Here is a 27,421-nt window from a genome sequence, read left to right on the forward strand (position 1 = left end):
CTGGGGTGGATTTTTCCCAGTTTGGTATATGTCAATGATTAGTAACAACATTGATTTTGATGTATTGCATCAAACACTCCAGTGCTCTATACAGCAGCAATGCCCCTAGTGGAAAATGTGCCTCATAGGGCAAACATGAGAAAATGGCTCAATCTGGTGGAAAATAGTAAACACAACATTTTTGAAACCAGGGTTCTACATTGAAAGCCTGATATGACAGAATGCATGGTTTTATGCTGTAATGGTTGTGGTTTTTAATGGGTTTCATGGGGACTTTTTTTTTTCCTTGAGGGTCTGAGTGTCTCTATTTTGGCTACACAGTTTATCACAGACTTGACGTTGGACTTGAAGCTGAAGTTGAACAACCAAAATAATAATAAACATAAAGCCAAAAATGTCCCTAGTGAGGCATAAGGGTTAATCATCAGATTGAAATATGGTTTTACATCTTTAAAGTTGTGTGTATCTACCTTGTCAGACATGAGAGTGGAGAAGGAGCGTCCAATCTCATGATAGTCCACGTTGGACTGACTGGGACCAAGCAGGACGAAAATAAAGCGAACAGGGACGGGGACCTCCAGCACGGACTCCAGAAGGACTGCCTCGTTCAACCTGACAAAAGCCATGGCTGGTTGCTCCAGAAACTCAACACAGCCTGACAGGAAACGACAAGAAACCACAACAAGTTTAGTCATTTCAGACATTTCACACCTCTGAACAAAGCGTGATTTATGCTACGCGGACACGGATGGGCAGAACAATTGGATATCTTAGATGAGCTTTGAGAATGTCTGTTTGCCACGAGGAGACGGACACTTAAGGGGTTACATATTTTGGTAACAGAATCTGTGATTGTTCTTCAGCTATTAGTGCATTCATCACCTGTTTATTCTACAATATCTCAACATAAGTTATGAAATTAATTACACTTATATTAGGCAGACCTTAGGCAACAAATAGACATAACCAATAGACATACACAATATAGAGGAGGAGAAGACACAGATACACCCCCACCCCTCCTTTTTTTTGTATGTATGTATTTGTATGTACAGTATGTGTATGTGTGTGAGTGTTGATGTGTGTAAGATATGTATATATGTATCTATGTTTGCATGTGTATGCATGCATGGACTATGTATGCATATGTGGACATGTGTATGTCAATAGATGTATGTGTGTATATGTGCACGTGTGGAAATGCTTATGTACATGTATGTATGTATGTGAGTATGTACATTATGTATGTATTTTTTTCTCCTTTTTTCATTGTTCTATCTTACTCTGCTGTTCTGTATGCACCACTGGGTGTATAAAATACAAGAAAAAAAGTTGCAAATATATACTGCACATATTGTGGATATATAAATCATAGTAATTTGCAATAAAAGTATAAATATATACTGTATATATACCAATCAGCCATAACATTATGACAGCATGGACACCCTGACCGGTCTGCGGTTACGCAGCCCCATACGCAACAAACTGCGATGCACTGTGTGTTCCGACACCTTTCTAATGGAACCAGCATTAACTTTTTCAGAAATTTGAGCTCCAGTAGCTCTTCTATTGGATCGGACAACACGGGCCAGCCTTCGCTCCCCACGTGCATCAATGAGCCTCGGGTCTGACCCTGTCGCCGGTTCACCGGTTTTCCTTCCTTGGACCACTTTTGGTAGGTCCTTACCACTGCAGACCGGGAACATCCCACAAGAGCTGCAGTTCTGGAGATGCTCTGACCCAGTCGTCTAGCCATCACTATTTGGCCCTTTGTCAAAGTCGCTCACATCCTTACGCATGCCCATTTGTTCTGCTTCCATCACAAAGTTCAAAATTCAAAATGTTCATTTGCTGTCTAATATATCCCCCCCAATGCCAGGTGTCATTGTTACGAGATAATCAATGTTATTTACTTTACCTGTCAGTGGTCTTAATGTTATTGCTGATCGGTGTTTATATATATATATCTATATCTGAACATAAATGGATCTGCAAAATGAGTCTCCTCCTCATTGAAATCTATTTGTAGTGCTAATTTGCTGCTAAATCAAGAAATCATGCAGCTTAACTGCAAAAGCTTTCCAGGTCCTCAGGGGGCGTAGCAAAGCAGCTGCAGAGATGTTGACTTTACATTAACAGCAGTGTAACACTGCAGTACAAACTAAAGACAAAAACTGATGTATGACATGATTATGGTGTTAAACTGATGTAATTTAATTCTTTTATTTTTGTATTTGAAGCGCAGCTTGATGGAGAATTCACGACAAGCCGATTCATCTCTTAGCTGCTTCTAAAAACGGAAGAAAAGAAAAGACATAATTCCTCGAACCGATCTACTTTGTCGGAACTCACGGAGCTTACCAACTAAAACAATGACAGCTTCGGCATCTTTGGGAATCTTGGCGAGGAGTTTCATCGATCTGGCTGCAGCTGGATGGCTCTCAGGAGGCAGAGGGTGGAGAGATTTCTTGGAGGAAGAATAGAACCGAGATTATCCACACTGTTGCGCCGACCAACGTCATGTGACACCATAACATAGCATGGGACCAATAATGTGAACTTATTGTGGGAACAGCAACGTATGTGAGGATAATAATATTCTAATGGCCCTGCAGAATTCGTTTTGAACCGCACAACTGGATGACTGGTTCTTTTTGTTTGAACAAAATGTTTTTAATAGGCTGTCTTAAATTTGCCAACAGTTTAAGCCACGGGGAGCATTAAGTTTTCACAGTTAATGCATCAAGAAGCTTTAACTAGAAGCACCTGTAAGCTGACTAAGAACATAATTCAACACATGTGGCACAGAGAGGCTTGCTTTCTCCAACTTCAAGTACTACCTACTATGACTTCTGACCTCATGGAGGGGCGTTTCAAAGAACAATGCGAGAGCCACGGGCCTCACATCAGGAATTTAGTGTAATCACGCTTAAATCTGTGCTTACTGCCGGTTCTTGGAACGTAACACAAACCATGACCGAGAACAAGACAGCTCAACGTGGCTTTTATCTCCGTCCATTTAGATAGCTGAGTTCAATTATCCTTGTGGATTCTTGTCAAAACTAGTTAATCGCTTACTTTGGCTTTTGTAAATCGTATTTGCTGTGCTGTCTGCCTCACAGTCTATCATAACCCAGATCTCATATCTAACAGATATCTCTGTCACAAAGACTAAAGGTGTGAAGAATAAGGTTTTGCTTTAGGGTGAAGCACAAACAAATGTCGAGTAGAAAAAGATAAAGAAAACTTACAAACAGGCTGACAAACACGTCTTGTTTTGGGTCGTATACCGGCCCTTTGCTATCCAGGTGCTCCTCCTGCTCTTCAGCCACCAGTGGCAGATTGCTGTCCGGGACGTTGTTGTGATTGAAGGCTCCATGAAGACTGCTGGATGATTGGTGGCGGTGAAAACGATGTTTCAGATCACTCGGATGGCTGTGGAAAGAAAGAAAATAAAATAAAAAAAGAAACATGAGTAAGATCTAAATGCTAACATCAGCATACTAATATGCACACAGTGACAATGTTAACACGTTGGTGATTAGCATTGTTTACCAGGTTCGCCATCTTAGTTTTAGTTAGTGGGTTGGCATGCTAACTAGGGTTGTCAAAGTTAACGTGATAATAATGCGTTTTAATAATAATAATGCAATTTCTTTTAACACATTACATGCAATTTTTAATTAATCTCTTAAAAACCACCGCCGGTCTCGGATGCTATTCCATCTTGGATCTGGAGGTTGTAACAAGCTCAGTTGTAAATTGAAGATACTGGCATCATATGAAACCAGAAAAACCTAAGGAATCCATTGTTACCAACCATGTCATACTAGCTTATCGCCAAGGAGACTAAATCACGCTCTAAACTTGCGCTAAATTTTGGCGAGAAAAACTGGCATGGCCATTTTCAAAGGGGTCCCTTGACCTCTGACCTCTAGATATGTGAATGTAAATGGGTTCTATGGGTAACCCCGAGTCTCCCCTTTACAGACATGCCCACTTTATGATAATCACATGCAGTTTGGGGCAAGTCATAGTCAAGTCAGCACACTGACACACTGACAGCTGTTGTTGCCTGTTGGGCTGCAGTTTGCCATGTTATGATTTGAGCATATTTTTTTATGCTAAATGCAGTACCTGTGAGGGTTTCTGGACAATATCTGTCATTGTTTTTTGCTGTTAATTGGTTTCCAATAATAAACATATTAATGTATTTGCATAAGCAAGCATATTTGCCCACTTTCATGTTGATAAGAGTATTAAATAAATGGCAAATCTCCCTTTAAGGTACATATTGAACGGATGAAAAATGTGTGATTAGATAGATGTACTCATTATGATTATAATATGATAGTGCAGTCTTTGCTTGTAAAAAAGGGGGGTCATTATTATGACGTATTTTAATTACGAGGGCTGCAGGATCATTTGGATTCTAATGACAAGCACAGCTGTGATTCTTGTTCACCTAATCTACCCTCTGTTCATTCGACATGTTGTAGAGCTTTGCCTCAATGCAGCTCATAAATTTTGAAAAGTGAACTGCAAAAATCCTTCCAAATCTAAACCACCTTTCAATTAAAGCGAATTAGAAAGCTCGTACGAGAAAATCTGAGTTGTCAAAGGCATTTTTCAAAACGTGATATTTGCATTAGGACATCAACATAATAGCCGGAGACTAATCTGTGTAGCATGTTTCTCTTACAAAGAAGTATTTTGTGTTGTCACACCAGCAAAGATTTTAAACAATGGTTCATTACATCACTGCTCAGTCCAGCGGTGACATCACCTCATTAGTCCCACACGGTCCACTAAGAAGGCGCCCGAATTGGACACAACAGCACCTCAAGACAAAAGAACGAGGTGTGACACTGAAGTGAATTGTGCTTCGGGACGTTTCCAGAGGATCTTTAAAGTGGTCTGAGTAAGTGATGAGCTAAATTTTAGCAGCACTTCGATGGGTTTCTTTCCACGTCATAAATCTCTTTATATATCTGTGATTGGTGTTGACTCTAATGACAGCAGTTCTTTCTCCCTTGTGGAAGCAGCCGGTGACATGTTGGGACATTATGTAGAAAAGGCTGTGAAAGATGGAATGAACCAATGATGGCCTGCTATTAAGAATGTCCCCTGGCCATCTTCATTTGTGAACATCTGTTGTGTCGCGTTGTGTGTGCAAAATCCATCCTGTGCACGTCAGGTTTGGTAAATGGACTTGCGTTTATGAAGCGCTTTTCTAGTCTTCCGACCACTCAAAGCGCTTTACACTACATGTCAGCATTCACCCATTCACACACCCATTCACACACTGATGGTGCCAACTTTGCCCATCAGGATCTAATCTAAATACTCATTCACACACCGATGGCTAAGCCTTCGGGAGCAATTTGGGATTAAGTGTTAAGGACACCTCGACATGTGACCGGAGGAGCCTTCCTCCGACCTTCCAATTGGTGGACGACCTGCTGTACCCTCTGAGCCACAGCCGTTTGGTCACCACAATGTTAGACTTTTGAAGTGCGATCAAACCAATGCATTGTCCATGCAAGATAGCTGATCCACCCCAGGCTGTACCATTCTGGCTTAACAGAAGGGGAGCAGTGACAGAGAACACTGGACCAGTGGCCTAATTGAGCTGTGTACAGAGACATAAAGACAAGATGAGTTCCTTTGAAAACTAAAACAGGTATGAGTGAAAGTTTATTCTTGACCTCGGCAACAGCAGTTGTCGAAACGATCTCACCCCAAGGTCCATTTAGTAGCTGTTCTGGAGCTTTCAATTGTATCACACTAGAAAAGTTGAGAACTTTTAAGCCAACATGGACGAGAAGTCTGAAAAGTGCTCAGAAAAAACATCGACAATTCTATGACAACTGAGATCTCCTAAGGAAGCATGTGTGATACCAATCTCAAAATCAACAGCTATAAAATTAGCTCATAAATAATGATATAATAACAAATAAATGAACCTATTATCAACAGATGTGTGTGTGTGTGTGTGTATATATGACGCATACCTTAATGTGTAATTTAATGTGAGATCACCAAAGTTATTAGGATTCATCGTCTGGCAACTATGCATGTCTGGACCAACTTTTGTGCCAATCCACCTAGTAGATGTTGAAATGTGTCACAGTATATGTGAAAACTTTGATGTCCTTGTGGCGCCAGAGAAAGAGTCAGGGAATCACCAAAATCATTAGGAATCATCTCCTGGGCACCATGAATGCATCTACCACTTTTCATAGTGATCCATCCAATAGTTGTCGAGCCATTTCACTAAAAAACGAAAATGACAACCTTGTGGTGGAGCCAGAGGAAAGGTCAGTGAGCTTCATCTGGGGACCTTGAATGTCTTGCAAATCCATCCGATAGTCAAAGTAATGGGTAACCGGCCGACCAAAAGACACACTTACTGTATAAATGATATGTTTCTGACTATTAGATACTGAATAGCATTTAAAGGGATCCCTCAAGTGACACAAAATACTGTATGAACTGGGGAATGAGCGAGCATGACGACATCACTCGTATTTTTGACCGGCATGGCCTATCTTTCCACTGCTAATTCAATTTGACAGCCGACATTTAGTTCACTTGTTTTTTTGGGTTATGCAACTGTGAAAAAAATCTATAATGCACTATGTGTGTAGCGCACTATTCCATTGGCCATATGTGTGTTAGGTCAGTTTAGCTGACATGTCAATGCAAGTGCCGATCAATAAGTGGGGACCATTTGAGAGAGCTAGAGATGTGGAGATGACATGTCACATGTATGACATCCATATGCTTTATGTGTTTATTTGACAGTGTATGTAGCAGAGTACAGGATGTGATGTAACTATCCCCTCTGGTGTTTGTGAGCACTTATATATGTATAGAAAAATGGTCAGCTGAGAGAATTTGTGTCTTTGAGCTTTTCTAGTGGTCACTAATGCTTTTTTGAATTCAGGTCCTGACACCTGGAAACAAATAGAATTACCACCTTGCAGTTGTATGCCTCCTCCAACCAGTCAAGTTGCAGTTTACATCCACACACAACTCCTGGTACAGGCTCTTGTAATATCACGCATTGACTACTGCAACTCCCTACTGGCAGGCCTCCCTGCATGCACATTCAAACCTGTGCAGATGATCCAGAACGCAGCAGAGTGATTGGTCTTCAACCAACCCGAAACAGCACTCGTCACTCAGCTGTTCATATCCCTCCACTGGCTCCCAGTTGCCACTCGCATCAAATTCAAAACCCTGTTGCTCGCTTACAAAACAGCAACAAAAACGGCTCCCTGAACTCCCTCATCCAGGTCTACATTCCCTCCCACCCACTACGCTGTGCCAATGAAAGGCGCCCGGTACTCCCATCACAACAGGGCCCTAAGTCGCTAGCTAGATTCTTCTCCTCTGTAGTCCCCCGGTGGTGGAATGAGTTACCAAACTCCACTCGATCCGCAGAGTCCCTTTCCACCTTTAGAAAAAGCTACAGACCCAGCTCTTTCATCAACACCTCCGCACCTAATGACATTTTTGCTATTGTTGATGATGATATTGATTAGGATATTCATGTTGATGATGATATTGATGATGTTGTTGATGTTACTAATGATGATGATGACAAAAACAAAAAAACTGCCTCTATCCACCTTGTGCATTGCCTCTGTGCACTGCCTATCGGCAACTGTGTCCGATCAGACTTGAAGCTGTTGTTGGCACTTATTTACATTGTTTCCTCCTATCTGGATCCTTGCTTGTGTTACACGAACTCTCAGACGTACGTCCCTCTGGACAAAAGCGTCTGCTAAATGAAATTCTAAATTGTAGACATCCGTGTCATCTATGTTTTGTGATGTCACAGTGACCTTGACCATTGACCTTTGACCACCAAAATCTAATCAGTTCATTCTCGAGTCCAAGTGGACGTTTTTGCTAAATTTGAAAAAATTCACTCGATGTGTTCCTGAGATATCACAGGATTGGGACAGACGTGAGGTCACAATTACCTTGACCTTTGACCTTTGACCACCAAAATCCAATCACTTCATTCTTGAGTCCAAGTGGACGTTTCTGCCAAATTTGAAGAAATTCCATAGAGGCGTTCCTGAAATGTCACGTTCACAAGAATGGACCGGACGGACGGTCGGACAACCTAAACACATAATGCCTCTGCTGTCGTCAGCACGGAGGCGTAACAAGTTGTGGTGTCCCAGTATAACCATAACCTCTCCAAATCTACTCACATACACTTCTGTTGGTTTAACAACATCACACCCAATAATTTTGGACACCATTGAGCTTGATACCAACATCGGCTGACTGGGCGAGCTGGAAAAAAAAAAACCCTGCTCATGCAGAAACCACAGAGCACCGAAAACCTCAAAGGCTAAAATAACAACTCACCCTGTTGGCGAGAAACCTTTGGAATGAGGACACCTAAATAGCCTGATGGTTAGTCAGTCTCCTCTCATCTTAAATCCTGGGTTTTAAGTCTGTCTCATCTCAAACCAAAACATTTTAGACACATAATGAACCTGGATTAATGAAAGGTAATTGTTAGAAAAGCTGGTTTCAAGCTATATGTGTTCACAAAGCCTCTGTCAGTGTATTTTTCATTCTCTGTGTGTAGTTATGAGCATCAGATTGAAACGCCCTCTCTTTTGTGCATGAAATAGAAGTAAGTCTGACTGAGAAAGAAACCATCTTAACAAAGGCAAAGATCAAAGGGCCAGGATGGCTCACACAATGAAGAATTAAGCTTTTAATGTGAAGGTCTCTGCTGTAAGACCCAGTGCATCCACGGCACGGTCTTAACATGTGTAACTTAGTCAACCCCGGGGAAGTACTGTACACCAGATGATGCGCCAAGTGTTGTTAAATGTCACAATTTGGAAATTCCCTGTTCAGTTCCCCTGAGTTTGCCTTTTTGTAACAACCTCCACTGCAGGATGATGATTAATGAGGAGGAGGAGTAAGAGGGCTAGGATTTTATTCTTCATGCTGCCATACCTACAGTACAACCCATGATCGAAATGTAAACAAAGCTGCATCCACACTACCACACACTGACAGGTCCGTTAATACATGGATAAAGAAACAACTGAAGTCATCTAACTTTGGTATTAAATGGAATGAAATCAAGATATGTTGCCATGGTAACTAAAACCACACACAAGAAACAGAGCTCTCGTTCAGGCTTTCAGGTTAAGCATATAAAAACATGTAAAAGAAGAAAGTGAGTCAAAAATAATGTGTCCACATAAGTGCTTAAAGGATAAGGTGGGGCAATATTATTTAATATTAAAGCGGCAATGGGTACAATTGTAGTAAATATGATTAAAAAAGTTATTTTTATAAAACGGTCACTATATCCTGACATCTAGTAGTGTATGTTTAGCTGTAAAATGAGAAAGTTTGCTCCGGCTGGTGGGCTCTGCTTGGTATTTCCTCAACTGATCTCAACATGGCGGTCGGGTCACAAACGTTCTCATTTTACAGCTAAACAGTACACTACTAGATGTTACTGAAAACATTGGAGGCAAGAAATAAGCATTACAGTAACAAAATATTGATTCATATTTTCTCAGCGCTGCCTAGTTTGACTGTTTGATCGGAGTTTGTGAGTGATTGACAGCTGCTCAGAGACGGCAAGGCTCCAGCTCGGCTCTGATTGGTTGTTTTCCTCCAGTCTGTGAAATCTTGCAGATGCCATTAGGAGCACCGGAGGACACAGAGGCACATGATTTTTTTCAGATTACGTGTCTCGTGCACTACTGTCAGGATATAGTGACCGTTTTATAAACATATTTTTTTTTTATCATATTTGCTCTATTTCTATCCATTGCCGCTTCAAAGGGAGATTTGTCAAGTATTTAATATTCTTATCAACAGAGAGTGGGCAAATATGCTGCTTTATGCAAATGTATGAATATATTTATTATTGGTACTCAGTTAACACTCACAGATGCATTTAGCATAAAACAAAATATGCTCAAATCATAACATGGCAAACTGCAGCCCAACAGGCAACAACAGCTGTCAGTGTGTCAGTGTGCTGATTGACTATGACTTGCCCCAAACTGCATGCGATTATCATAAAGTGGGCAGTAATGGCGACTTGGTTACTGACGGTATTTCCCCGGATTCTCCTATGTTAGTAATGAATAAAAAGTAAAGTTATCAATTGTGCTGAAATTCTTTTACAGCGTTCCTGACACTGATTGGATCAGTGTAGCCTCTTTAACATACTCATGTTCCATTAGTGGAGGCCTGAAGAACCTGATCCCTGCACATACACCTTCATCAATATTCTCAACGACTTTGTATGTAAGCATTTTATAATCCTGCAATACTTCCTAAATAGTCTGCTCTACGACCAGCTTTGTGACCCTGTTTATGAGAATTGTTAGCTTTAGTGAAGAAGAGTGTAAGTCAAAGAGAGCCTAAGTAAGTTGAACTCACTTGATGAGTACTCAGGTACTGTAAAATATTTGTTTAACCGACTCTGTACTGAAACAAATGTTCTCTTCGAGAAAGGTACATTAAATGAGTTGAATATTAAAGTGAGTGTTAGCCTGGTTGCTGCTGACCTGTGTTTGAGAAGCAGAGCCCGGAGAACACTGGGTCTGTCCTCAGCTCTGATCTGATCAGAGATGATCATCGTCTCCACCACCAGATGGGCGATGCCGGGCAGAGAGTTCTGCTCGAGGTCCAGAAGGATGGCACCTACGGAATGAGGGGACATGAAGATAAGGCGACAAATTGGCTGATAATACCAGATCGTTATCCGCATCCAGCGCTCGGCTAAATGTTAACAGTTAGAAAATGTTGCAAGTATACAGATTGTTATTTGAGTCATTTAGCCCAAAAAACCTGGATGAGTTTAGCTTATTTTTGTAAGACTAGTGCTGTGAACATGTGCCTTGCTGCAGGAGCCATTTACCGTGTGTGATGGTACGGCGAAGCTCCAGCAAGCTGCGGAAGGACAGCGAAGCCACATGAGGTTTTCCCCAGCGGTCCGTCTCCTCCTCCACATCCTCCTCAAACTTGATCCAGCGGGCCCGCTCCTTCCAGCGCATTTCATGGTCCTTCACAATCAGCTCGTTCAGCTCCACAAACAACTGAAGATGAAGTAGAGCAGACATATAAGCATTAAAAACTATGAAGATTCCCCCTTTCAGTTTGATCATCTACAGTGCAACTACAATAAGGCTAACACCTATAGGCCTACAGACAATTTTACTTCAGAAAACACAAGCACAACCACAGTTCGGCTGTTCCTATCTTGGATAGTTTTTCTTTTAAACTATAACACAATAAAATACTGATAGGAAAATATATTCAAAGACAGCTAGCATTGGACATTTGATGGGCTGCTTCTAGACACCCGATTGGACGAACGCTTTCCCTCGTGGGCTGCTGCTCCCAGCTTTCAAACCGGAACCAACATGGCGGCTCCTTTGGAAACTTTCTTCTCTTATTTCATAAAAATAGTTCACTGAAATGCGTTTCTGAGAACATTTTATGTGAGAAATAATCCATGCAGTTGCTGAATCTGTTTTCATTTTGGATCGACAACGTTTAGTTTAAAAGTTTCTCTGGAGTTTCCAGAGGAGGGGAGTCGTGTCGGACGCCCGCGATTAGCATAAAGTAACCTAAACCTCAACTTTATGTAAATGAGGAGCGGGCGCCGCCACGCTACCGGAATGCATTGCACGGCTGCTTACATAGACGATGAATGGGAAGCATTAAGTGGTTTGGATCCAGCTTAGAGTGGTTTGGACTGAGAGGATAACCAAATGGTTTGGAGAGACCTTTAGGCACATTTCAAAATAATATTCATTTTTAGCAACACAATATGATACTCATACTGTATGATGTGTTTTTCTGCCATTTTTGCAGTCAAACTGGGGTGAAACATAACATGCAAAATTGTCAGGTCTCAGGTCAATGAGGAGGAATGTGCTTAAACTAAGACTCTACTCCAGGAGTCTTGGACATTATAAGACCTATCTATATATATTTATGGAGTCATACTTATGAACAAGTATGCACTAATCAATATTTCTATATCAACAATGGATCAAGTGACTCTGTGTAGTGAGAGGTGTCGATAAACACAAAAAGGATTATCATCCATCTCTAGTACTCCAAGTGATTTAGCCTCTTTCAGCTCATCGTTTTGGTTTTATGACCCACAACGACTTTTTGGTTAACTCCCACGGCTCTAAGTTTTGTTCTCAGCAGTAGTAGGCAGCTGTTTCAGCACAAAACCATTGACTTACCCTAACGCTACCTGCCTAGCACTACATAGGTTAAACATAGTGGATAGTTTAGCAGCTGAAGAGCCATAAATTTACTCTGAGGCGCTGGCAGAGACCCAATTGACAATCGGTCTGACGACGATTTAGCCTCTGGGGGCATCGGCCAATATTGCAGGGGTTCCGGTGTAGCTAACGGATATCCGGATAACAGACATCCAGGCCACGACTTCCTCTTCCATGCGTCATTGTTTACAGTCCAATTAGCAACTTGAGACGCGAGAAAGGAGTTGGAGTTGAGAGACGTTGTCTACGACCAGATTGTTTCTCTGCATATGAATGAAGATAAATAAAGATAAAAACAATAAAAAGCTAAATCGTTCTCAGATGATAGCCAATTGATAAATTGCATTTCGGCCAATGTGTTCCGCCTCTTTTGCTCTCAACACGATCTGTGTACCTGCATGCAACCAAAGCCTGCTTGAATGTGATTGGTCAATACTACTCAGAACAGAAACCAGAATACTTCAGATAGCAAAATCTTGCTTACTGTTTATGGAGATTAATGGAGACCAAACCAGAGCTACAAGGAGAGTGCATATAGAGTGCTTCAGAGATGACCCATTTTTGTAGGCCAACCAGGAAGTTAGCATCGCCCTGGGTTCCCTCAACAAAAAGCCAATGGGATTTTTCCATTCGGTTTTGGATGTAAGTGTTGTGTTTGTAGATAGTTCCTCTGCCCCCAAGTGGCCAAGAAATGAATACTGCTTCAAAAGATGATGATTAACAATGGAAACTTAATGGTTGTATGGGGGAGTGTGCTGCAAACCTCATGGGTTTTCTTATCTGATGCTCTCTTCTTCTTCTTCTTCAGGCTGTTCAGTGGTGTGGAACTGTTGCTGGCTCGGTTCATCTGACATCGTGACGACTTCTTCACCAGGTGGCGTCTCACCCCGGGGTTGTCCTCAAATCTGTGACCTGAACAGCCACAAGTGTTTTAAGTCAAAATGCAAAAAAGGTCAACATTGCAAAGATATGATGTCTAGATTTTCTGGGGGGTAATTCAGAAACCAACCTAACTAGGTGCATTCTGTAAGCAGGAGTCTGAGATGCTCTTTTTAGGGACTTTGTCCTTTCTAACTCAGAAAATGTGCTCCACGCTGGAAAATCAAAAATCTAATTTGTATGTCTGTTTAAGTTTCCATCTGACAGAAGAACATCCAATAACAGAAGGCGAAAGCTCCATGGGTGAGTGAGAATCTACAGTATGTACGCCATGGGAAACTGTTACAGAGGAGGTGGTTTTGCCCCCAGACATTTGTCAGTTCAAAAAGAGTAATTTCATTTCCAATTTCCTTCACCCACAAATCACATTTTATTGAATTAAGCATAATGAGGAGGTCTTTTCATTACGGTGAGGACCTGGCTATCATTTGCCATGTAAAAACGAGTGGGAAGCTTGTGAGGTCACTTCATTTGGGTAAAGGAACTGGGAAATGACAAGCAAAAAGCTAACCACCTGTGTGGAAATGTGCTTAGAGAGTGGTAAAGGACGTCTTACATGATTTGAGGTAATGATTATAATTTGGCAAAATTGTGTCTAATGAATTATTTTGAGTCCCAGTATGTGTTTTTATACAGAAATGATAAATGGAAGGTATTTGTGTATGACTTGAGAAATACATTTGCGATGGTTAAAGGAAAATACCAGTAGTTGTGTATGTTTTAACTGTAAATCAGGTGTATTTACATTTCTGTCATCTATTCCAAAGCATACCCTGAGTGTTTAGATTGATTTTCCACTTTCCATGCAGCAATTAGGGATTATGGGTAGGTACTGTATTAGGTTATATGGTTAGTTATGACATGGGGTTGGTGTATTAAAGGTCACGGTAAAGATCTGAGGGACAGTTTAGAAACTGACATTTGCACAACTGCTGTCGACCACTCAGACTGGTCAATGGCTGAATATAAGTTCTTACTAAATAAACACTGTCATTTTTAATCTTTTACATGGAGGTAACCAGTGGAGGTGAGAGAGTATTTGTGTGCGTGAAGTGTTCCATTCTGCTGCGTCATGCCTTCCTCGAGGAAACAGAGCGAAATGGAAATCAAGATGAAGTTAGACTCTATTTCGTCTTGTGGAGTCTCCCGAGGGAAAATCTCTAAAGGTTGTCCTTGTATGAACCGCTCCAGCTGATTTGGACAAGTCGATTTTCTCACCACAGGGCAGGGCATGGACGGGGCAAATTAACAATAATATTCAGAGTGAAAAGGACTTAATTTTGTTCCTCTACCTCCTCTTGAGCTGGTGTCTGACCTGGGCTAAGGCCTTCGATCTTAAGCACACAGTGTGTAAGATTTGGTGGCATCTAGTGGTGCGGTTGCAGATTGCAACCAACTGAGTACCCCTCCGCTCACTGGTGGTGGTACCACAATTTCACAAGCGTGTCGGAGAACTACGGTGGCCTTCAGATAACGTAAAAACGTGAAAGTCTCTCTCTAGAGCCAGGGTTTGGTTTGTCCGTTCTGGGCTACTGTAGAAACATGGCGAAGCAACATGGCGGACTCCGTGCCGAGGATCGGCTCCCTATGTAGATATGAAGGACTCATTCTAAGCTAACGAAAAAACAACGATTCTTAGTTTCAGGTGATTATACTATTACAATATTCCATTTCTGCTAATGGATACTAAAGTGTTACACACTGTTCCTTTAAAATACCAAAATACTTGAACCATCTGCAGTAAGTGTGAGCAAGTTTGAGCATTATTGTGAGTCTGTGTGTGTCTCATCATGGCAAAATGTGGTCTTGGAGACCCCTACTGTAGCGGGAACTACCACAGAGATAATTGTAAGTGAGTGATAGCATCACGACTGTGCAGGATGCAGTCACGAAACGTTACAGGTTTGTAGTTGAGATCAAAATAAAGGCCGAGTTCGAAATAGGGTGTGGTCCGAGAAAGGGCACTGGAAGTAGGGGGTTAGGAGGTGGGGAAGGGCCCATTGGGCACCCCGCCCCCACTTTATGTCCCTGGTCTGATTTGCCGTCGTGGCTGGTGTGATCCCATCGCAAGATGGTCTTTAGTTTCCATTATTGCTATAATTCACTAATACCACGAATACTTTTTGAATATCTGAGGAGATTCCTGTGGTATCAACAGCTTTGAACCATTTAGATCAGCATCCCCAGTTCTTGTAGTGCAAGTAAGTTTCATGCATAAATTAGGCAGTTTCCTTATCTCCTTGGCTAACATGCACTTGCTCCAAAATCCACAGCTACACAAATACACTATATAATATGCAAAACTAGATTATCGCAGTTTAAATCTGTGTCTGTCCAATTAGACATTTGTGTGGTATCGTCATAATTAGCGTATGAACTTTTGGCCAAAAACTTGTTTTGTGAGGTCACAGCGACCTTGACCTTTGACCACCGAAATCGAATCAGTTCATGCATGAGTCCAAATTTGAAGAAATTACGGACGGACGACCCGAAAGCATAATAACTCTGTACACATCTGTCGCCGGCGTGGAGGCATAAAAAGAAATTGGAGTGACTTTAGGGAGCTATAATACAGTAGATACAGCCTTTAAAAGGCCACATCAAGTCTGCCCTGAATCCACGCACATTTGTTCTTTAATATTTCTGTCAATAGAGCCTCCTGGCACATTAATAGACTTTGGTTATTATTTTTGATTATTATTTCTTGGAAGACCATTTGGCTTCTCTCTGTGATGGGACTTAACATGTGCAACATGAGAAGACTGGTCTTGACTGTTGACTTGGGTCAATGATAAATTCACACATGTTCTATATTATATTGAGGAAAACAAGTCAGCTTAACTATCCCTGTGTAACCAGCATCTCATTTTGATACTGAATATGATGATCTACGTGCATTTTAGAAATCAAACAAATCCCAGGAATAACCAATTATCTTCAAGACCAAAAATCATAAGGTCATTTATTTATTTGCTTGCCAGGTACGATGCTGTCCACATATCTGATTTTCTTTGTGCTCTTGGCCTCAGTGAAATCCAATTGTTGTACAATACTGATTCGCAACATATTTCTAATCAAATCATCTTAAATCTAGCCTGGGCTGGGATCTGGCTTTACAGAAATGAAAAAGAGACTGAGACACCCAGCTTAGACATTATGTCACAAACTTTTGAATTTAAGGGGTAGTACTTGAAGGAAAGGTTACTATTAGGGCTGTCAATTGATTAAAATATTTAATTGTGATTAATCGCATGATTGTCCATAGTTAATAATGATTTATCGCAAATTAATAAAAAAATTGTATCTGTTCAAAATGTACCTTAAAGGGAGATTTATCAACATGGGAGTGGGCAATTATGCTTGCTTTATGCAAATGTATGTATATATTTATAATTAGAAATCAATTATCAACACAAAGAAATGACACTATTCGTAGCTATTGTCCAGAAACCCTCACAGGTACTGCATTTAGCATACAAAATATGCTCAAATCATAACATGGCAAACTGCAGCCCAACAGGCAACAATAGCTGTCAGTGTGTCAGTGTGCTGACTTGACTATGACTTGCCCCCAAACTGCATGTGATTATCATAAAGTGGGCATGTCTGTAAAGGGGAGACTCGTGGGTACCCATAGAACCCATTTACATTCACATATCTTGAGGTCAGAGGTCAAGAGACCCCTTTGAAAATGGCCATGACAGTTTTTCCTCGCCAAAATTTAGCATAAGTTCAGAACGTTATTTACCATCTTTCGCGTCAAGCTAGTATGACGTGGAACAATGGATTCCTTAGGTTTTTCTTGTTTCATATGATGCCATTATCTTCACTCTGGCTTTAAAACTGAGCCCACTACAACTTAATATCGTAATTTACGTTAATGCGTTAAAGAAGTTAGTGGCATTAAAACAAATTTGCGTTAACGTGTTATTATCTTGTTAACTTTGACAGCCCTCGTGCTACTATAATGCGTAAAGTTGGTGGTTTCCGGGTTGGATTTGGGTGGTTGATTAACGCATATTTTTGCAGGTTGGACGGTGCGGTTTGGCTCTCATAACGGGTCGGGTGGGTACGTGTATGAAAAAGACCCAGACGGAAGTAGCTAACGAGTTAGCCATCTCTCTTCCTTCTCATCTCTGTTCAGAGTTGCACATACGATCGGGGCGACACTGCCAATTGTAAAAAAATCAACGTTTTCTCATGTGACGCAGTTCCAACCATGCTTAGTAGCTTTTCAAAACATCTGCGTATTGACAGTCATAAATAGGGAAGTTCTCTATAATATGAAGACAAAAATATGTCTGTCAACCCTGAAACATGAAAATTAAAAATTAATTAACCTGGTAGAGAGAGATAGAGTGTGGTATTTTTTACTGTTTTTGCCACTTGTTATGGCTCTGTACATTGATAGCTCTTTTTTATTCTGTTTCTGCACTTTGTACAGCCTGGGTCGGATATGTTTTTTTTTTTTTTTAAATGTTAAAATTGAAACAATAAACATTGCTTACTATATTCATTTGCATTTGTTTAAAATTTGTCATTACAGGAAGCTTAAAAAAAAAAAAAAGGTTTTGAATAGGCTGCTGAAAATGTCTGGCTCGTCTACGTTTCAATTGAATTTGTGATTAAATAGTCTTCTGCTAACGTATTTCAGGCTGATCACCTTTTGCATGTGGTGGAACATAGCTTCATCACAGAGCTATGTGCTATGTGTGCCATGTTCAAGACAGGGATAAAAATAGCGGAGCCACACATTGCTGGTCAATGAAATGTCTTTCCGCTCTAGCTGTGGCTCACCCCAAAGCCAAATGGGTGCCACTGGATCAATAGGAAAGCAGGAAACAGCAGCAGTTGAGCACCGTGTCAATTCGTTCGATACCGTGGACCACTTTGCACTGTGTGTTGGCATGAAAGAGCCTTATATTGCCATAAATTAGGCAAGCGGCATGTTGCATAATCAATGGAAATACAGTAAGAGGGCTCCCCGTCCATTGATCATCCATGTAAAAATAGAATAAAATGCTCATTCATGTGAATTTCTCACTGTTATGAATGCATCAGGATTTCTTTCATCGGCGTAACTTTCACTGCTGTCAAATGTGCATGAGTCCATTGAATGGAGATAATTGTAATACTACCCAGCTGGACTTTAGGTGAAGCTTTGCACACAACTTACGGATAGGCTCGGGTGTTGACCCCAGTTGAGTGTGGATTGACTCAAGCAAGTCATAGTCATCAAAATCCAAAACAAACTCTTCAAAGTCGCCTTCCACGTTGGACAGTGAGCTGTAGTGCTCATGTTGGTGCTGCATTGGGATGCCAAAGCCTTTTTGGACACTGCGCCGACGTTCTGGTCCTTGGTGGTCAGTGACAAGCTTCTTTTCAGAGGTCCCATGCCCCTGGTTCTCCTGTCCCTCAGTGTCTGTCATCTCCACGGTCGGTACCTCCTCCTATCCTCCTCTCTCCGAGCGGACACACTGCTCATCCAGGGCTTCCAGCTCTCGAACGCCGTCGCTCGCCCTGGGTCACTGTTCTGATGAGCCTGGGTCTTTGCGGCGACCACTAGCCTACCTCTGTTGTATCGTTCTGGTTGTGCAAAAGAACGTATATGAAACCTTTGCAAACCAGCTCCAAAATCTTTAAAAGACTTGTCGTGTCAGGCAGCCAAGAAGAAAATAGCTTGTGTTCGGCGAGTCGAACTTCTGAAAAGGAAGTTATATGAAGCAAAAAAACGAGCACAAAAAAATATAAAAATCTTGGAAATTTTCAAACAACAACGTGCTAGTCAAAATAATCACCCTTCAGTCCAGAAATAAAAATCACAAGATCCTCAATGTCACTTTTTTTTGCCTTAAATCCAAACAAAATGCTACGTTGGAGCTAAACCCTCAGGCAGAAGCCCCCCCGCTGTATCCACGATGAGAGAGATGCACAAATGGTGACAATGTTCACCTTAGCTGCAACTCCAAAAGGAAGTATTGATAAGGGATGGTCTACTTTGTGAGACCCGCCTGTCAGCTGAATGGTAGTGCCGCCCTTTTTTTAATGATGTCCCCGGCCCATTGATCTCGGTGGCTGTTGGAAAATAAACCATCATAAAGTGGATCGGCGCGGAAGAGTTGGTGCCTTTCGTTTCCATAGCGCCGCCATCACTTTCCAACTATGTGATGTGCAAGAGGGTCAAGTTCCAAAGGTTGCCATCTCCACCCGAATTACATTAAACTGAAAAAGCACACATATATACTCTCTAGAGAGAACTCCCTCAAATACTGCTAGTGTGGAACCTAAATGATGAGAATAACAGAATAACACCTAAGAATCAGCTCCAGGACTCTGCTTAGTGAGATATCATGGTGCTAATTATCAGAGCAAGCTGCACCATTCCTGTCCCTGGGTCTCCATGGAAACCATGCGTTCCCTGAGGTGTCGCGGTCTGACTCGTCTACAACAGGTGCCCCAGTGTGAGCTCAACAGGACCCTCTCTGAGACATGCTCGACATGCTTGGATATTGTGTTTGTATGTGTGGACATATAGTAGGCCTACAAGTGTTAGGATTAGGGCTAATTAATCACGATTAATAGCATTGTTGTCCATAGTGAAACGCAATTAATCGCAAATTAACCGCACATATTTTGTATGTTCAAAATGTAAATTAAAGGAGATTTATCAAGTATTTAATACTCTTATCGACATGGGAGTGGGCAAATATGCTGCTTTTAATCAAATGTGTGTATATATTTATTATTGGAAATCAATTAAGAACACAAAACAATGACAAATATTGTCCAGAAACCCTCACAGGTACTGCATTTAGCATAAATAATATGCTCAAATCATAACATGGCAAACTGCAGCCCAACAGGCAACAACAGCTGTCAGTGTGTCAGTGTGCTGACTTGACTATGACTTGCCCCAAACTGCATGTGATTATCATAAAGTGGGCATGTCTGTAAAGGGGAGACTCGTGGGTACCCATAGAACCCATTTTCATTCACATATCTTGAGGTCAGAGGTCAAGGGACCCCTTTGAAGATGGCCATGACAGTTTTTCCTTGCCAAAATTTAGCATACGTTTAGAACGTTATTTACCATCCTTCGCGACAAGCTAGTATGACATGGACCAATGGATTCCTTAGGTTTTCTAGTTTCATATGATGCCATTATCTTCACTATGGCTTTAAAACTGAGCCCACTACAACTTAAAATTGTTGCGTTACAAAGGGGAGACTCGTGGGTACCCATAGAACCCATTTTCATTCACATATCTTGAGGTCAGAGGTCAAGGGACCCTTTTGAAAATGGCCATGACAGTTTTTCCTCACCAAAATGACACGTTATTATTGCGTTAACTTTGGCATTCCTAGTTTGTATTTTTACTGACTTGTATTTCTTGTCAGTTTATGAAGTAAAATAAAATTATAATGAAATGTTGTATACAAAGTGTGACCATGTTTTCTCTAGACAGAGATTTTTTTATATTCTCAACAAAGCAACAGTCACGACTCATTGGTGAAGCCAGACAAGTTTGCTGAAATGCTTCAAAACAGCTTATAAAACATCCTACTTTAAAAAAATTAATTAAAGGGTTGAACAATTTGTGGAAAATATCTGATTTAGATTTTTCTGAACCTCAGAGGCAAAGTCCTGCCCCTTCCGGTGGACCACCATGGGACCTTATTTCAGAAAAAATAAGGTCAACGTAGTCAACGGCGAGAGACCAATATTTTTTGAATCCTTTTTGAATTGTGCCATAATTTACACATACGATGTTTGTAGTCAAGCACATGGCAGCACGGTTAACGGTGCGTTTCACCCTTTGTGGGATTTTTGAGAAGTACACGTTTCTTTTGGTCTTATTTGTGCAGGTTTAGCCGCCGCGAAGGCAACGCAGTCCCTTCATAAATTCGCCCCAGAGTGTTATTTCTATATTTGACTGAGAGCCCCACTATGACAATGTGATTTTGAAGTTTGAATAAATTCTTCAGTCACAGTTCGTAATAAGACTAAATCCAACTCCCACTTTGACTGGGAACAATGGGAAATCCGATAGCTGGCTTTGACTGACTCTGGGTGCCCCGTTTGCTGTTTGCAGATGGTTCCTAAACAGTCAATGATTACTCTGCTCTGGTAACGCAGGAAAGGCCTGGGGCAGGGTCGCTGCTGAAGGGGAATCGACTGCAGCCTGTGTTGCAGCCATGTTAATTAATGACCTGGACGCTGGGAGTGTTTCTCTGGCAACACAGGCTAATTCCTCCACATCTCTTTCTCTCCTCTTCTCTGGGGTTGCCCTGGATATGTGAGAGATGTGGTACTTTTTTTATAGAGCTGTCAAAAGTTAAAGCCATAAAAACACTAACTATAATTTACTTTATTGAACAATGATTCGGAAGAATAATTGATATTGAAGATTAGTTCTACTAAAATTAAAACAAGGGCTGGCAAAGTTAAGGCAAAATTGTTTTAACGCCCCTAATTTCTTTAACACATTGATTTTTAGATTGTAGCGACCTCAGTTTTAAAGCTAGAGTGAAGATACTGGTATCATAAACTAGAAAAAACCTAAAGGAATCCATTGGTACCAACCATGTCATACTAGCTTGTAGGAAAAACTGGCATGACCTTTTTCAAAGGGGTCCCTTGACCTCTGACCTCTAGATATGTGAATGTAAATGGGTTCTATGGGTACCCACGAGTCTCCCCTTTACAGACATGCCCACTTTATGATAATCACATGCAGTTTGGGGCAAATCATAGTCAAGTCAGCACACTGACACACTGACAGCTGTTGTTGCCTGTTGGGCTGCAGTTTGCCATGTTATGATTTGAGCATATTTTTTATGCTAAATGCAGTACCTGTGAGGGTTTCTGGACAATATTTGTCATTGTTTTGTGTTGTTAATTGACACTCCCATGTTGATAAAAGTATTAAATACTTGAGAAATCTCCCTTTAAATTACATTTCAAACAGATAAAAAAAATGTGCAATTAATTTGCGAATAATTGCGATTAACTATGGTCAATCATGCGATTGATTGCAATTAAATAGATCAAATTGATTGACATCCCCTAATTTTCTAGAGTTACATCTGAAACTTTCATGGTCATTTTCCTCTTTTGGTCACTCTTTTTTTTTACTCTCTTTCTGCTAATTCTAAACATTCAACTCTGTATTTGTTCCCCTGGCAGATCAACAGCTATGGCTTCTCTACCCTGTAATAATATGATTTTTTGGGCAGCCTGTTGGTAACATAAAATAACATGAAATATGCCAGCAATGGCATAATGGCATATTATGTGTGAATCTCTTTTCTTTTGTTTTTTGAAGAGGAGATGAGAATGAGCTGAACGTGTCTGTTATTTTCTGCACTAATTGTGCTACTGATTTCCTCATTGACATCTAACTGCGGTGGCCGTTAGATTGAAATGGGTGGCGATGCATTTGATTTAGGGTCTCATATGTCACGACAATATCTGAATACTCAATGTATACATCAATGTAAAAGAAAATAATAAAAAATCCAGGATTATTCTGCAGTTTTCTCTTTATTATCATGCTGCATACAGTATGTGATTACAGAAACCATGAGTAGATCCTGCAATCTCTCTCATCCTTTGTGTTATTTAGTCGAGAGCTTATTTCTAACAATGTGTGTGTGTGTGTGTGTGTGTGTGTGTGTGTGTGTGTGTGTGTGTGTGTGTGTGTGTGTGTGTGTGTGTGTGCGTGTGTGTGTGTGTGTGTGTGTGTGTGTGTATGTGTGGGTGGGGAGCTGTGTGGGCTGCTTTCATGAGACAGACAGTGTGGGACGCCCACAGTGGAGCCAAGTTACAGGCAGCAGTGAGAAAATGTGTCAGCGGTGAGCACCAGAGCAGCAAGGGAGACAATACAATTGCAACAGGCTTTCCAGGTTGACCACTATTTCAAAAAGGCAGGAATGATAACAACCGCATATTACTGTTCCAATATTGTTTATTTTCATTTTATCATTTTGTTTTGGAGGTTTGCTGCCTGTTTCCCTGCGGCCTGCCTTTTAAACCACTGAATTGTTCCTGCTGCCTCCTCATCTGTGTCTTTGTCTGGGGCCTTCTCCTTCCACCTGCACTCCAAACAGTGACAGCAATTGTGCTGTTTGAAACTGACAACAAATGTCTCCTGCTCTATTAACCCTCATCCTACCAACCTATTTTACATACAAGTACTACCGACCCAAGAATAAACTACTGTAAGAAAAACTATCAGAGCAAAACATTACTTTTTTCTTCTCAAAATATTATTAGGGCTGTCAAAGTTAACATGATAATAACAAATTACGCCACTAATGTCTTTAATGCATTAACACAATCAACCTTCTAGAGGTTATACCGGGCCCAGTTTTAAAGCTAGAGTGAAGATACTGGCATCATATGAAACAAAAAAACCTAAGGATCCATTGGTACCAACCATGTCATAATAGCTTGTTGTGAGGGAGGTTAAATAACGCTAAAATTTTGGCGAGGAAAAACTGTCATGGCCATTTTCAAAGGGGTCCCTTGACCTCTGACCTCAAGATATGTGAATGTAAACGGGTTCTATGGGTACCTATGAGTCTCCCCTTTACGCTGTCCACTTTATGATAATCACATGCAGTTTGGGGCTGTCATAGTCAAGTCAGCACACTGACACACTGACAGCTGTCGTTGCCTGTTGGGCTGCAGTTTGCCATGTTATGATTTGAGCATATTTTTTTATGCTAAATGCAGTACCTGTGAGGGTTTCTGGACAATATTTGTCATTGTTTCGTGTTGTTAATTGATTTCTAATAATACATATATACATACATACATTTGCATAAAGCAGCATATTTGCCCACTCCCATGTTGATAAGAGTATTAAATACTTGATAAATCTCCCTTTAAGGTACATTTTGAACAGATAAAAAAAATGTGCGATTGATTTGCGATTAAATATTTTATTCGATTGACAGCCCAAATATGAACACAATGTCAGGCTGAATAATAATTATCCAGCTATCATGTAGCTTCCTAACAAGTTATGAAGATTCAGGGAAGCCCTCAATTATATCCCCCTTACTTTTCATGTCATCCAGGTCGGCGCTGGCCAACATCTGGGCCTCAGCCTCATCCGTGGGCACCTGCTGGTAGACGGCCGTCTCCAGAGCGGTCATGCTGCCGATGCAGATCCGTTCCCGCAGGTCATAGTTGCTCCGCTGGGCGCCCGTCATACGATGATGGACGGGCTTCCTACGGAACCAGGCGCGGGTCGTGGTTGAACTTGAGGGATCTGATCCTGGAGGAACGCTGACAAAGAACACAGGTAGATTAAAGATTATCAAGTGTTGCTATAATGAGCTCCACATCACATGATATTAGAAAATAATGTTGTACAAAGTGTTGAAATTTAGATGTTAAAATGTTCAAACTGAAATGATTCACACTAAATTCAAATGTTGCTACTGACTGAGATGCTGTGTTGTGTCTCTTGCTTGCATTGCTTCCTCTTCGCCAGTAGAGGGCTTCACAACACAGCAACAGGATCTCCTCACTAACCCTCTGAGTCATCCTCAGCTGTGTTCACTCAAAAAGCAGCAACACAATCTTGCATGGCACAGGCGTGGTGGGGGGTTTCTGTGCTTTTATCCAACCACGCATTAGCAGGAACAAATACCTGAATCACCATTGGGCCCCTGACCTCCAAGCAGCAAAATCCACACATTATTTTATAATTAAAGAAAAAGGAACAATGAATTCTGATGTTTATGCATGTATGATTAATCAGGAGCCATTAGTGAACCATGATAGCCTTAAGAACTCTGTATATGGGTTATTAGTGTTGATTTGTTTGATGCTCACATTCCTACTGAAACATTTACGCTGCTAATGTAAAGTTAACATGTGTATATCTGAGCCTGCACATGCAGTAAGAGCAGAAACAACTCTGTGCTCTTGTGCTGCACCTGCTGTGTTAAACATGTTTAATAGATACATTTGATGCAGGGGGTCAATTTTGAATTCAAACTCTGAATTTTAATTAAATCATCTTCAATCCAGCTTTGGTATCCTACGGTAAAGCAGTCCATCAGGCATATTAAACTGCAGGTAACCATAGCAACGTACTTCTGTGTAATGGACGTTTCATTCTACATAACCAGTACACAGTCCCCAGTGAAATGGACTTACAGTAATGAAAGGATAAACTGACTACACACCTTTTAAAGCTGCATGATTGATATTTCCTTGGGATGTCAATTGATTAAACATATTTAATCGCAATTAATCGCACGATTGTTAATCATGATTAATCCCAAATTAATCACGCAATTTTGATCCTTTCAAAATGTACATTAAATGGAACTTTCAACATGGGAGTTGACAAATATGCTGCTTTATGGAAACGTGTATATATTTATTATTGGAAATCAATTAACAACACAAAACAATGACCGAAATATTGATGTCGTTAATGCGGTAAAGAAATTAGTGGCGTTAAAACGAATTTGCGTTAACGCATTATTATCGCGTAAACTTTGACAGCCCTAATATTTTTTATATCAGCCCATCACAATGGATTGTGTCTAATGTTAAAAGACTTGCTCATAGTGATGAACCCAAAGAGAATTATCACCCAACTCTGCAGTTCACCTCAGCTCGACATGTGTTGTTTAGCATCTTCAAGCTGATTGTTTTAGTTTTATGGCCCACAGCTTCATTTCATCCTCACTGCTCTAGTCAACCTTGTTTTCAGCCACAACAGGCAGCTGTTAACAGCAAAAGAGCTTTGATAAACCCACTCTGCACTATACTGCCCAGCACCAACAGGCAGATACATAAAGTTAACGACTTGCTGATGAACATAAATGGACAGATATTGGCATCTGGCATGGCCATAAGACATGCCCACTTTATGATAATCACATGCAGTTTGGGGCAAGTCATAGTCAAGTCAGCACACGGATAGCTGTTGTTGCCTGTTGGGCTGCAGTTTGCCATGTTATGATTTGAGCATTTCCAATAATAAAGGTATACATACATTTGCATAAAGAAAGCATATTGCTTATATGTTTATAAGAGTATTAAATACTTGACAAATCTCCCTTTAAGGTACATTTTGAACAGATAAAAAATGTTTGATTAAAATGCGATTAATCATGATTAAAGCTGCAGTAGGTAGAAATGGAGCAAATATGGTTAACTAAGCAGCGCTGCTCAAATATGAATTAATATTCTGTTACTGTAATGCCTATTTCTCTCTTCAAATATTTTCAGAATCATCTTGTAGTGTACTGTTGAGCTGTAAAATGAGAAAGTTTGTGGCCTGTCAGCCATGTTGAGATCAGTTGAAGAAATACCAAGCACCGCCCACCAGCCGGAGCACAGCCAATAAGAACGCTCTCTCTCTCTGAAAGGACCTGTGATTGGCCAAAGTCTCCCGTCACAGGCTAGATTGTTTAAAGCCTGAAAACTGATGAGGTGCACAAGTCTAGTTATCTATCAGAACACTTGAATTACAATATGCTGAAAGGTTATTATGGAATTTTTGCCAAATGATGCCAAAAACATTCTGCCTACTGAAGCTTTAATCATGGACATTCATGCGATCAATCGCAATTAAATATTTTCATTGATTGACAGCCCTTGAAAATATTGATAATATAATATCAAAATCCTGTCTTTTAACTGAATCAGTGTCACAGTACCTACATGTAGCACTACTCTAATTATAAGCCCATGCAGGCAACAGTATTCAGTACAAACAAAACAACCTAATAGCCTACCTGTTGCAAGCCGCATCCTCTCCATGCACCTCCTCATTCTGTCCAAGAACAGCAATAACTCCATTATGAATCTCCCCCTTTATCAGAGTGGGTGCGGCTTTCCTCGACAATGGATGCTCTTCGTTTTCCGTGTGGAAGGCAGTGAGCGGTAGGGGTTCCTCCAAGTCCTCTTGGCTCCCCAAACTAAACTGAGAGGAAGAGGAAGATCAGTGAGAGGGGAGGAATATGCCAACATGTGTAACACCTAGTAGCTTGTCACAGAGCTAAGCACTCCTGCACCAGTTACATCTGTTCATGCCTCGGCCATCCCAATAACCGGGATGGGCCTGCATTAATTGTATGAATGTATCTTTCCACCTTTACACTGGAGGTCTCACAGTTCCTCAGTCCTATTT

General features: G+C 40.9%; 1 protein-coding gene across 3 annotated transcripts in view; it reads right to left on the reverse strand.

Moving 5' to 3' along the window:
• The window catches only part of slc4a3 (solute carrier family 4 member 3), a 66,210-nt gene that overhangs the window by 13,090 nt on the left and 25,699 nt on the right, over positions 1-27,421 (reverse strand). For 2 of the 3 annotated variants that reach the window (XM_037790825.1, XM_037790823.1), the window contains 8 exons: positions 27,027-27,214; positions 24,326-24,552; positions 13,081-13,229; positions 10,934-11,111; positions 10,581-10,716; positions 3,255-3,438; positions 2,365-2,470; positions 471-655 (listed from right to left, as the gene is read on the reverse strand). In XM_037790825.1, coding sequence (XP_037646753.1) covers positions 471-655; positions 2,365-2,470; positions 3,255-3,438; positions 10,581-10,716; positions 10,934-11,111; positions 13,081-13,229; positions 24,326-24,552; positions 27,027-27,214 — 1,353 coding nt within the window. Of the gene's footprint in view, positions 1-470; positions 656-2,364; positions 2,471-3,254; positions 3,439-10,580; positions 10,717-10,933; positions 11,112-13,080; positions 13,230-18,432; positions 19,435-24,325; positions 24,553-27,026; positions 27,215-27,421 lie in introns of those variants that run through there. The other variant, XM_037790826.1, reaches the window with a different exon arrangement.

The sequence above is a fragment of the Sebastes umbrosus genome, chromosome 13 (genome assembly GCF_015220745.1).
Source record: "Sebastes umbrosus isolate fSebUmb1 chromosome 13, fSebUmb1.pri, whole genome shotgun sequence".
In the NCBI taxonomy this organism is placed as follows: Eukaryota; Metazoa; Chordata; class Actinopteri; order Perciformes; family Sebastidae; genus Sebastes; species Sebastes umbrosus.